The 13,300-nt window shown below is 34.5% G+C and overlaps 1 protein-coding gene across 8 annotated transcripts in view; it reads left to right on the top strand.

The window, feature by feature from the left end:
- The window catches only part of LOC149302792 (forkhead box protein P2), a 103,836-nt gene that overhangs the window by 21,195 nt on the left and 69,341 nt on the right, over positions 1–13,300 (top strand). For all 8 annotated transcript variants that reach the window (XM_089482141.1, XM_089482142.1, XM_089482143.1 and 5 more), the window contains one exon: positions 9,597–9,686. In XM_089482141.1, the coding sequence (XP_089338267.1) occupies positions 9,597–9,686 (90 nt within the window). The remainder of the gene's footprint in view (positions 1–9,596; positions 9,687–13,300) is intronic.

The raw sequence follows: 13,300 nt of genomic DNA on the forward strand, positions 1-13,300 counted from the left end.
TTATTTAATTAGTTTGTTTGAAAGTTAGTGGAGGTACCAGAAAATTCACTTTACTCCAGTGATTACCATGTGCAGCCCTCTGGTGAAGATTGATGTAAGGTAAACTGGCATCTTTGTAGTCCCATTTTGGTTGTGAAAGAATCAACTGTATCCCTTCCCAGGAATTAAAATTGACATTAAGGAATTCTGTTGCATCCACCTGCTATTGGCTCGGAGTCCTTTTTGACTAAAGGACCTTGACCTGTGTAGACTCTGTTTCTCAGTGATTTTACGAAAAATCACCAGAATTGGTTATTCTCATCACCTACAACAGGGTGCAAAACCAGCCAAGTCTTGTGCGTGAAGCTTAGCTGTGGTGAATATCATTTCTGGAGCACAGGTGACTACCAAGGTCCTGGTTAATTTGATTCATGAGCCTAGGGCCCAAACCATAATTATATGTATGAATTTGACTAACAGGAATATTTGCCTTTATTATATAGTAAATAGTTTATTGTTTAATTTGCCTTTACTTTTATAAGGGAAACTGCCAATAAACTGTAAATTTGCTGAACGATCTGCAATAGTTTCCATATGAGCTAACTTAAGGTAACTAGATTTTTTTTTAAGTTTCTCCCTCAACAATTGGACACATTTATTTCTTCATCCAGCGTTTTTTATATAAGGTACCATTTGTTGTTGGTTTGGCATCAGTGAATACAAGTCCCATTAAATCGCAAAGTCTAATGGTCTTTTAAAATTATGTCTTATTTAGTAACTTTATCCCTACAGCTTATAAGTTCAAAGAACAAGATGTGTATAGGTCTGGCATCATGTGTTTAAAATTAATTTGGGTCCATGTACATATTACAACAGTCTTTCGTTTAAAACCAAATGAGGCAAATGCGTAAGAAATCCATTTTCTAGTAATTTACCTCTATTTCTCTCAAAACTTGTTTAATTACTGTATCAATTAGTCTTGTTAAAATGAAAGGTCAATTACTACAAAAGCATAATTTCACTCTTAGAAATAGCTGTGTTAAAATTGGTTTATGACAATTAGATGATTAATTTTCTTGTATTAAATAGCATTTAAACTACATGTTGCATTTATTAGTGCATTACATCTGCTTTGATGTGGCAAGTACAGAATGAATGGCACAAAAAAACTCAAAGAGTTCCTTTAAAGTCCAAATTCATGAAGTACCACTTGAATTCCACACTACTTCTCTCCAAAGTATTATCAGCACTTGTCTGCCTTCTGTGGAAATATAATACCAAAGTAACAAAAAGGACCCTTTCATAGTTATACATTTACCGTGCAGTAGGGAAGGTTTATTAGACTTGATTTAGAACGTGGTACCATCATAAATTTAACAGGGCAGTTAGAAATTAAGAAATAGCAAAGCAATTGTACGCAGAGTAAGAACTGATAAACATCCCATTGATGGTTGTGGCAATGTCTAGTTCACGTATGAAAACATAATATAAAATATATATACGTATTAGTAAATTGTCTGATATTCTGGGTAAAAAGATGGCCTTGATGGGTAAAGATGAACCACCTATGTATATTGTTTGTGCCTTGCTGGATTTATCATTGCACTATTTAGGTTGTGGTCTACAAACCACCAGTAGCCCTTTGACCTTCTAGATGCTCACAGTGATACAAGGATTGTGACATAGATAAATATACTCATGGATAAACAATGTGGGCTAAAGGAAGCAGTTCCTCAACACATTTGGTCAGCACACCAGAATTTGTTTTCCCATCTAAACTATGCATTTGTTTACATATTTCACTTTTTCCAAATTAAAAAAAGAATACATTATCATTAATATGACAAAAATACAAGCATAGAAACAAGAATAACAGTAGTCTACATATATTTTGAAATTAGCACATTGCTACATTCCTGTTTTGTAGTTAAGTGTAGTAATTTATTTGCAGCAAATACAGAAAGAATGTTAGAAATTAGTTTTCCCAATGTACGGAGTTATTGTTAGCCTTACTTATCATAAAAAATAACTACTTATCATAAAAAATAACTGTAGAACGTTACTGGCAATTGCTGACAGATAAAAAGTCAAAATAATTACTAACCACATTTAAGTATAACAGGGAACACATGCAACTGAAAGTGAATTTAGTGGATGTCGTCCTCATTTTAGAACTAGTTATCTTTAGTGAGCATATGGCAAAGGTACCTCTAGCCTGAAAAATGGGGGAGGGCCTGTGTAAACATTCTTGTTTCTCCTGTTCCACATAATAGTTTCTTGTATCATATTTCTTCTGACCTCGCTATCTGAAACCAATTACAGAAGATCCATTTGGGCTGCATCTATTTTCATAAGAAGCCTAGGCAGCAATGTTTTTCTCAGAGATGAATATCAACATCAATATGCTTCTGAGTGCTTTGTTATTTATGTTTCAGAGAAATTTTGTAGCCTTCAGCTCTCAAGAATGTGTCATGCTGTGCTGTTTATACATTGAAGATATTAATGGGTGTAGATGTCATTTTTCATTTTACCGTTTCAAATGCAACAGGCTCCTAGGTTAAACTATCAAATTTTTAGGACTAAGGTATGCCTGGTGCATGCCGTAACAAAAACATTTATGAGCATTTTGAAGGGTAATGGTTGTAAAAATTCAGTTGCTCATTTTACTAGGTTTGCGGGTTTTTTATTAGTTTTTTTTGCCTTTTTTTAAACTATGGAAATTATTCTCTATCAGAAACCCCTCTGGCAGCAAGAAAATAATTCACTAAAGTGAAGCTTTGCAGGCGAGTTGCCATTTTAACTTTCTCACTTTACTATTTATTAACAAAGGCCAAAGAAGGGGTGAGCTGACCATGTAAAATACATAGTTCAATCTTACTAATTTAACAATGCATTATACAAGGCCTACTAAAAAAGAGAGCTGCAGAGTTTGCACAAGAGTTGTGGTTTCTGTTCCTCGACTTTACTATACATTATGAAGAGTCAACCCAACTGAGCTTCTACTGCAGGAAGAGCTTGGCTGCCTCTGTGTAATACATAGTTTAATCCTCAATAAGTCTTCTCACCCATTAAACTATATATTATACTGGGCTCTTCAGCCCCTCTTGCTGGATGAACCTGCCAGTGTTGGCCTTTCATAATAAATAGTGACGTGAGGGGGGGCAAAACTACAACTCACCTGCAAACTCTTCTGTCAACTCCCCCTTTAGTGAATATGCCATGTCTTATGCTTGAAGGGATCCCAAAAATCTTAGAGACATCTTTGGTTTTGTGAGCTTATATATGTAAACAAATAGTCACAGGATCATGATAGGATAAGTGGAAATTATTGGGGGGTTTTTGTTCATTTTATAAAATATCTACCTGTCACTGATATTTGTAACTTCAGATTAATATACATGAATATGTTTATCAAATAATCCTACAGAGGGGAATGTGGTGCCTTTGACAACAGTTGCGGTAGCATGAGTGTTATGTTTGCAAGTTAGAAATATCTCATTTGTAATACGAATGGTGTGTAAAACACAGTATACAATGTAAAGCAAGTGATACTCTGTTTCTGAATTGCTTAAGAAGCACTGTTAAAACAAACATGGTCTCATCCACAAGAATGGCTGCTTCAATTAGCTTGTTGGATAGTTTTATAAATATTTATAGATTTGAATATTTAAATTGGAACTAATACATACAAATGGTGGTATTAAGATTAATTTATTAAAAATTGGCTTTGCTATTATTATTATAGAATATAGACTAAACGTAAGATTAATATGCAATATAGGGACACGCAAAAGATTGTGGCGCTAAAGTGGAGAGTTGCTCTTTCAACTCACTGACTTTCCAATGCATTATGAAGGACCAACCCCAATAAGGTTGTTCTGCGAGAAGCTGACTGATCTAGCCTTGCGTAATGTATAGTTCAAATGCACAGGTGACTTTCCATAAAATCTCTCTTAACTATTAATTATGTAGGACTAAATAAACTAATCCTGAAGCAGAATCTCATTGTGTTTGGCCCATTATAATGCTTAGTGAAGTCTCATCAGTATAACTCGATTGCAGCAAAGGTGAATTAGAGAAGTAGATACCTTGAAGATATTTGAGCTAGGACAGATAGCTGGGTCTTTCTTTGAGAATTATAGGTTGTTTTCAGAACAGGTGGAATTTTGCAATTTGTTCTCATCAATAATATCTTATTTTTCTTTTTCCTCTTCTTTATTTTGAATGTCTCACTCAGACTCCAAGTCTGTAGCAATCCCTGAGACAATTCTATTGTATACCACAAAGAAAAAAATATATAAAATATGAAGGGAATCCAACATGATACCATAATTTATGCAGTGATCTGTGTAATCAGTCAAATGGAAGAACAGAGACTGTGAAACCACAAAAGGCTGTTGTGTTATCTTCTTTAAATCTCACACACGTTTATAATCAGTCCAACTGAGCAAAAGCTTTCAAGCATATCTGGTAAATATCAAGGAATTTCTTTATGTATTAAATGTATCCAAGTGGGGAGGCCACTTGGAGGGTTGCTGAAGATATGGAATGCATACATGCATGCCTAATATCTTACAAAATAACATCACATTCTGTGTTTAAACAGTCAGTTATTTTAGTTACTTATAAAGCTATCATTCTTACTGAATCATGTAACACAGAAAGGTAACCTAATTTTGACAAAATTACTTGCTTGATCGATATACAGTGTTTCTTGATAGAAATGTTACATATATAGTGCCCTTCAAATGTAAGTGTATTCATACTACAGTACTTAAAAACAACACACATAAATGCACTGGAACTCTGTTTAAATTATTTTGCCACCTTTTGGAATTTCATTTAACCCCTTAAGAACAAAGGCTGTTTTATCTATCTATACTAAAGCATTTTTCCCCTTTCTTTTTATACCTCACTGAATATATTTGAGCATTTGCCTCATCTTATGTCTATTTGTACCTGTTTTAATATTTTTTTTAATTGTATTTTTCATCTGGAAAAATCTTACTTTCCACTTTTAATTTTTTTTAACCTGTTTCCATTGTTGCACTCCTTTTACAGAGCAGCTTAATATAACTAGATACCTCTTTGGGACCATTGTAGACCCCAGTGATGTTTTGTAACTTGAAGGAGCCTCTAATGGCAACATGATGACATGGGTCCCTTTTAAATATTTATTTACTTTCATTTTTATTTTTTTTTACATTTCTTTTACTATTTACTTTTTTATTATTCCCATTTTCAAAGAGGGAGTAACTCACCCTGACCTTCCTGAACCTGTAGTCTCTCCCATGTTGAAGTATCCTCCTGTGGAGTCAGTGCTAACACCATAGCAAGGGAGAACCTGAACAGTTGTTCAGTCATTTCATTCCCATACAATTTTACCAGTGCTCACAGCACTGTTACATTGTTTCCTGTAACTCACAGCCAGCAATGCTGATAGCAGGGGTGCTGTCATTAGAAAAGTAATGTGATGTCTTTGACCTTTATATTCATTGCAAGCTTTCAAGATTCCTTCACAAACATCCAGGTTCTTTCTTTCAGGTTCTTTCAACTACCTTGAGTACCAGATTTGGTGATCACTGACACACACTCCTACTCAAGTGAGCACAGTAACAGTAATTAATATTCCTTGCTTTTTAGAAACTTGAAGTGAAATGCTACACCTGAGATAAATTAACCAAGCAACTATAATTAAAGCTCATGTGGTATGTGGCATAGAACTTTGTCTTAATGTGATAACTTTAAAAAAAAGTTTTGCTGTTGTTCCTGTCACCATCCTGACTATTGAAATAATCCTTTATCATGTAAAATGAACATGATGCCCATCATAATGAGTAAGTTAATTATAGTTGTGCTTTTCCCTTTTCGAATTGGGGCTTGGAGTAGGTTACATTACTGTTATATAAGGTAGGTATTGTTTTGATCTTGTAGACCTTCATCTCTAGGCTTATGTGAAATTAGTTTCAGTAGTCTGTATGTTTGAGAACTGTGATTTCCGTGATAATCTATTTTTCGTTTGTTGGTTGAAGACAGCCGTTGATTTAACGGTTACAAAGGATCTGATGAAAATGTTCAGCAGCTGTAGTTCTTGATCTGTACCCTTATTATTAGTCACAATAACAGTCCATTCACATGAACAATAAATATGTACATTACCAGATGTTTAGAAAAAGAATGATCCGCTGCCTGTGATAAAATTGTAGCATGAGCTATGAAATGACTATAACAGGCATGGTGTCTGAGTGATTTTCCAGTATGGGTTTAAATCATCTTTGATCTCTTAAAACACTTGCTTTACCTGCTGTGTTTACAACCAGCAGTTTAAATGTTACATATTTAAGACAGACATCATTTTAAAGTATGGAAATATAAATGTCTCCATTATAGGTTGAGGCAGGGAATTTGATTGTATTTTACGCCGGTTTTACTGAAGCACAGGCGTACAGTATAAGGTTGCATGAAACTAGATTCAATGTCACTTTGAATAAATAGCAGCAATAAATATACATGTTTTTCCCCCTCTCTTGGAAAAGTTAATTCCCACTTTTCTTTCCATCCATTACATGTCTAGTTACTCTGTCTGCTGCTTTGGTCTCAGTCATTTTCACTTTGCTTTCCTAGCAGATATTTAAGTCCATAAAGTAAATGAACCGTTAAAAAAGTACTGGCTATACCTAAACAGTACTCCTTAAGTTTCCTGTAGGATATTCACACCTTTAGTGGAACAGTGACAAATCTTGCCAGTTATCATACGTAACCTTTTTAATGTGTCTAGTGACATTTTGTAAAAGGTTATTTGCTTTTTTGTAAATAGAATATTATCTGGGTATATCAAATGGTATAATGGCAAGTGGGGCTATAGTGATAAAATATCTTTTTTAATGAATTCCCCAAAGACTTCTTGTGAATCTGGGCATTTGTACCAGTGGCATTGCCAGGTAACAGAACCCAGCTGTAGGGTTCTTATACCATTGACATACAAGCTGTCAGAAGGCAGCCACAGGGAAGGTAACTAAGCAGAAATTGCACTTTATCGTGGACTGGCATTTTTGTTCTATAGGCAGAAACAGTGATCCAGTAAAGTTGTCATAATGTGCCGAAATATGGTTGGTTTAATACAAGCGTTGAATATCTCCTGTATTACATCTTGTTCATTAAGGTCTTTTTGGGGTCCATTACATTTGCATTTCAGCTTTGGTTGATAATAATGTGATCCTGAGACATGATTTATACCTATACTTTGCCTACAGTCCATCTATCTACCATCCGTACCTTCCCCTGATTTATAACCATTGTACAATTTGCACCTTATACAACCTCCAGTTGTTTCTATTTGCTGAAATTTGCAGCTATGATTGTTGGTTGTGTCATCCCATTAAATGAATCAATAAACGGCACATTGGACATCTCTACCACAAGGTCATCACGGAATTACCTAGTGTCTATTGTCCTGCACAGTTCTATTTTCATTTGTTAATCACGTAGTGTGGTAGTTTTGTTGTTCTCTTAATGCTATTCTTTTACACTAAGGCCCAACCGAAAGACAATGGAAAATAATTGAAATTCCATTAGACAGTGTGCAGTCGCAAGAATGAAAGAACATGAAATGCTTCTATCATCCCAAAATGAGTTTTTTAGGACCATAGCATATTTACAATCAGCATACAGCTTTTAACACAGACATTATTACCATGACCTTATTTTTGTGCTACAAAAAAAATATATTAAACTATATATTTTTCTACCTGCTAGTATCTCAGTGTGGGGTATCTGCAGTTACACAATGTATATGTTGGGAGCTTAGCATTTTTTTTGTATATATAAGTGCCTCATTCTTTCAACATACTTTCTCTTTTCTTTTTTAAATACAAGTATTGTTTATTATACTTTGGGGATGGGTTGTGTTTTTGTTGAACAGAGTAATGGAATGCTTCAATGAAATCTAAAAAATGACCTGCAATTACTGGAGAATTCTTTGTGACAATGACATGATTGTTGTGGGAAAAGTCTCCAAAAGTTAAGTCTGCTCTGTAAACGTATACCAAAGGCTTACGTGGGAAGGCAAATCAATGTTGTAAGGAGATAGAGCCAGTGCATTCAGTTTGTTTACTTTGGTTTTCAGTGTCTGACTGCTTTCTGCGAAAAAGAGAAAAAAAAACTTGCTCGGAGCAGACTGTAGCAGACCTCTCTCTGTCTTTTCATAATTGATCAGGGGATGACTACCATCCCTGAGGGTTAAGACGTGGCAACTTTTTCTGTTTGCTCAGCATCTCAATGCAGTAGTTCAAACATTGTTCACACCAGCTGGCAGTGTAATGCCATATGCACATCTTGTCAAAGCAACTGTTGTCATGGATACTAGAAACTATCTGGGAAAACCAGCTCATTGATTTTGATAGAAATTCTACAACATTTTATTGGCTTTGGATTTTAATGATTAAAAAAACCCAAAAAACTAACCCACTAAGTTTTACTTTGAAGAACATAGAATTAAAAATCCTCTGTTGTTTTTGAGTAGAAATAGTTTATGATTTTATAATAATTACACAATTTACACTTAATAACTAGGGCTTTATTATAACTAGGTATATTTATTTGTAGTTGTAGCAGAACTTCTGTTAATCTCTGCCTTAGCCTAGCATATGTTTTGCTATCTTTCATTCAGTGTGCTGTGGGGTTGCCAATTTTCCCTGGGAAAAAAGATTATGGCACAAACAGGGTTAATACTGTTTGTATTGGGATTTATTATTGGCTTTCCAAAAGAAAAAAAAATAGATTACAAATTACCTTTATTTACCCAATCATTTTTTTATATCCTTATATTTAGTTAAGTGTAATAGTATGTTCTATTGTGATCGGGATGAACAGTAGGGCATTCTCCTACTAGTTCTTCCTGTGATTAAATTGTTATTAAAACTTTAGAATCAGCCAAGCTACCTTTAAACATATAAAGAAGTAGACATTTCCATAACAGTAAAACTACATATGTGTTGATTGGGTTTATTTAGGAAATGGAAGTGATATGAAACTTAAACTCTGCAACTTCCCTATGCGTTATAACCAAACTCACCTCCCTCTACAAGAAATACCAAGCTTGACCTGCTTATTGCATTGTTTGATAAGTTGGCCTTTTTGAATGCCCTCTCATGGATATGACTACATGTTATGTGTGGCCAGCCAGTTACTTACTATTTCATTGTGGATACATTTTATAAGATTTTATATTTGGAACCATATGAGCCTTGACCCCTGGTACTATAAGGTTCAAATAATATTGGTTAGAAATATCCTCAGTATATAACTGTCCTAAAGTCCTAAAATATCCTATAGTCTGTGGCAGCTACCCACCTTTTTGAGGTCTATAACATTTGAAAACAAAATTGCCCATTTGGAGTCATTTTTGTTCTACAGCATTTTCTTCTGGAATTTTCATTCTGTAAACCGAGATTCGTTTCTGGTGTAGTACGCATCGGCTGGCCATATTTGTGTGTATTATAAAAAAAAGAAGCTATCACTGATGAGTACATTTCGTATTTTAAAGAGTATTTATAAAAATTTACAGACGGGTGCAGATGTATACCTTCCATGTTTCAGTGTTTTCTATTCAATTTTAGGCTCTCCAAGCAGCAAGACAACTTCTCTTACAACAGCAAACAAGTGGGCTCAAGTCTCCAAAGAGCAACGATAAACAGAGACCACTGCAGGTATGTTACATTCTCTGCCAGTTTGTCATCATATGTACTAGATGAGCATTTGGAGACTGCATTAGTAAAACCAACACTGGTTTGTAAGCTTGGAAGGATATTCATGCTATGCACCCAGGTGCCCAACTCCAGTCCTCGAGGGCCACAAACTATTCGTGCTTGAGTACAGGCATCTCAAAAAATACATTAAACTATATGCTTTTAGGTAAGGATTTTCTGGCCACTGGAGTTGTGCAGCCCCAGTATACATATTTGTAACCTCAAATACTGTTTGCATGTTGAAGGTGAATGGATATAGTCCTGTTTCTCAGAAAAGATGTAGTCTTTTGTTGAAGGTGATATCTTTATATCAGGCCAGTATAGAAAAAATGTGTAAGCCACATAATCAAAAGTTTAATCTTCAGATGGATTTGATGTTTAATTAGGAATAGGGAACAGTGTGCTACTAGTATTGCTAGGGACAGCTGCAAATTGATGTTTGTAATGCAAAATAAATCTTTACTTTCATTCTAATAATCTATGTTTACATTTCAACTCCAGTTTAACGCTACACACGACTAAAATGTCATTTCATAGAGGCTATGCAATGAGAACATTGATAATGGACCTCTTTTAATGTTAAATATTGTTCAGAAATGTCACATGCTTTTCGCCTGATTAAGTACAATCTTGAAAATACATGGTAACTTGGTAACGAAATTAAGAAACAATGCATAGGGACTCCTCCACCATACATATCATGTTTTTTTTTTAGAAATGACTCCTAGGTCCCTCTTTTTAGGAGCACAGAATGTTTTCTCTGTATCAGTGTTTTGTAGCCCCAAAGTCAAAATATGTGTATATCAATACATACACGTATACAGTATGCAAGTATGTTATTCTTTAAAATCCCTTATCTCTAAAGACAGCCCTAAAACTGTTGAGAAGTACAGAATGTTGAAGATTGACCGTGTGTGGTGTCTGCTTAAAGGACAACCCCAGTCCTATTTTAGAAAATAATTTCTTGGTTTCATTTAACTTCTGAAAGCATACATCAACCTGCTTCTTACTCAAGCTCAGAACAATTTAATTGCTAGTCAATGCAAGTAGCAGCACCCAATCATCTGAACTTTTATCAGAGTGCTACTCATACTAAAAATACAATTTTGGGGACTAGACTAAAATGTGCCCATATTCCAGCCTTTGAGGACCGTTGTTGGTGTTTAAGCCTAATCATAGCCTTTCCTCTGAACTTATTTTCTAATTTAAAGGGGTGTAATTTTCCATCAGATAGAACTGCATGTAATCAGTTTGAAAAGTTTCACTTCATTTTTTGAGATTTTACTTTCTTTAAATAGAATCAACCATATTAACATGTCTTATGCAAACTAGAAATAAAAAATACATTATCCCTGACAACTTTGAGTACCTATTGTACTAGTAATTTTACTTTCTTGGGTAGACCTCCGCATAAATGTATTTAGAATGTATTCGTTAATCATATACCATGATTGAATTTATTCAGTCATTTGATACAGTGATTGCTAACATTTAAAAGCGGATAATAATATCCTTGATGTAAGTGGTGTCCTTTGACAAGCTACCTTTTGTATATGTGCTTCCAATATAATTTCAAACAATTCTCTGCACACCCTTACCCTTGTGTGTAATTTCACTACGAAGATAACTATTAATTATAAATGATGGATTTTATCTCCCTAGTTTACAAATGAACAATGTGTGTTGATATATATTGTAGCCTAAAGTAATAACTCGTCTATGCATGTTTTCTATATTTGTTGCAACAATTTAGTACCACAGCTAAAAGTTTTCATAACATATTGATTTTTCTGACATAGATTTTGCTTTTTTTTTTTGTATTTTCTACCAATGTTCCCAGCGTAATTATATTTACATGTATAGAAAAAAACAAGGATTATGACTTTTTTTATATGTGTTGGATAGATGCTTTATTGATATTGAAATGTAGGCTTTATGCTTATTGTGTGATTGTAAGCTTGTTTGAGCAAGGTCCTCCTTCCTTCTTGCTTTAAAGTCAAATTGTTATGTTATTTACTACATATGTGTTATGTCATGCTTACCCATTGTACAGCACCGCAGAATATGATGGCGCTATATAAAACAATAAATAATCATAATGATCCAGTAATTGTTTGGGTAGGTGCACATTTAACTACTTTAGTTTAAAGTTGTCATTCTATTTTGTTTACCCAAAGGATGGCTGGTATTTAGTAATAATTACTGTCTCATATTATGTAAGCGCTACAAAGAATTAGCAGAAGATCTTACCTATGTGGACATATAACCTGCTAATTAGTTGGCAACAATGTACATTTTATTTGGGAAAGCGTATTTTCAATTTTAATTGTGAGTGTCTTCCTGCTACTTCTTGTATTAATTCAGTTTGGGGTATCATCACAGACATGCTATATTTTTAACAATATTACTACCAATATTACTATAGCCCTTCTCATTTTCCCAACTCCTGCATGCTATTACCGTGAATGTCTAAGCCCCTTCCTGATGTCTACTGCCTAACTTCTACAGCAGGCATCCTTGGCATGGATGGTCAATGGCGGTTTAATTGTTAAATCCATCTGTTGGAGTGAAATACACAGAGTGGTTCATGAAAACATCCCGTCTACTTTGAAAGGCAGCCTCAACGTATGTCACTGAACACTGCTCTTTGATTCTGGGAAGCCAGGAACAATGAATCAGACATAGTTTGTTTCACTTTTCCCGAAAAGAAAACATCCAGGTCTGCCTCTTAAAATGGATACTGAAACTGAAATTTGCCTTCTTAGAATGGAGGGTAGGTGTAAGTCGAAGATCTCTTTTTAAATTTCACCTAGCAGAATTCCTTTATGCCTTTTGTTTGCATTTCTGCATTGTAAGTACCACCCATATTTTCCATCTCCCCTAAATGGTCCACTGACAGTCACATATGCATTAAACCAATTATGCTTTGAATAGATTCAGAGGAGGAAGGATAATTAGAAAAATTAAAATATTCCTAGTTGTCTAGTGATAAATCCCTCTTATAACTATCAAGGCCATTAGTTTTCTGCAGGGATACAGAGTGAACAAGCCCCTCGCCTACATTCTGCACAATCTAAAATACTCAATTAGAAACATACTTGTTTGTTAATGTTATCTTTCAATACAACTTAAGCTCTGTATTGTTGATTGCCTTCCTTTGTTCTTATCTAATAGCTTGGAGATATCTGCTTGTAATTTTTAGATTGTCATAGCACAGAACAAAACAAGTACCATTTCATCCAACAAGACATAATCGCTTTTATCAAATGCAAATTCGAGTTCTAAGTAGAAATAAGAAACAATATTCCCAGTGTTTATTAAGTATTGATGCTCCCCACGGTTTATTAGAAAGGTGAAGGACAGCATGGCAATAAGGAAGGGTGATTAAAAATATATCAGTTTGGTTGGACAAGCAATACATTTGCGTAGTATGTCATATAAACACACAAATAATATTTGCCAAATGTAGGTATTTAAATACGTTTCTTTATGTATCTGATGCATGTCATAAAGCTCAATTTATTTGTTCTCCATTTTATTCTGCCTTCCTCTTGCATATGCGAGCACTTCATACC

The sequence above is a fragment of the Sceloporus occidentalis genome, unplaced genomic scaffold (assembly GCF_023333645.1).
Source record: "Sceloporus occidentalis isolate IW3139 unplaced genomic scaffold, rSceOcc1.0.p SCAF_17, whole genome shotgun sequence".
NCBI lineage: Eukaryota > Metazoa > Chordata > Lepidosauria > Squamata > Phrynosomatidae > Sceloporus > Sceloporus occidentalis.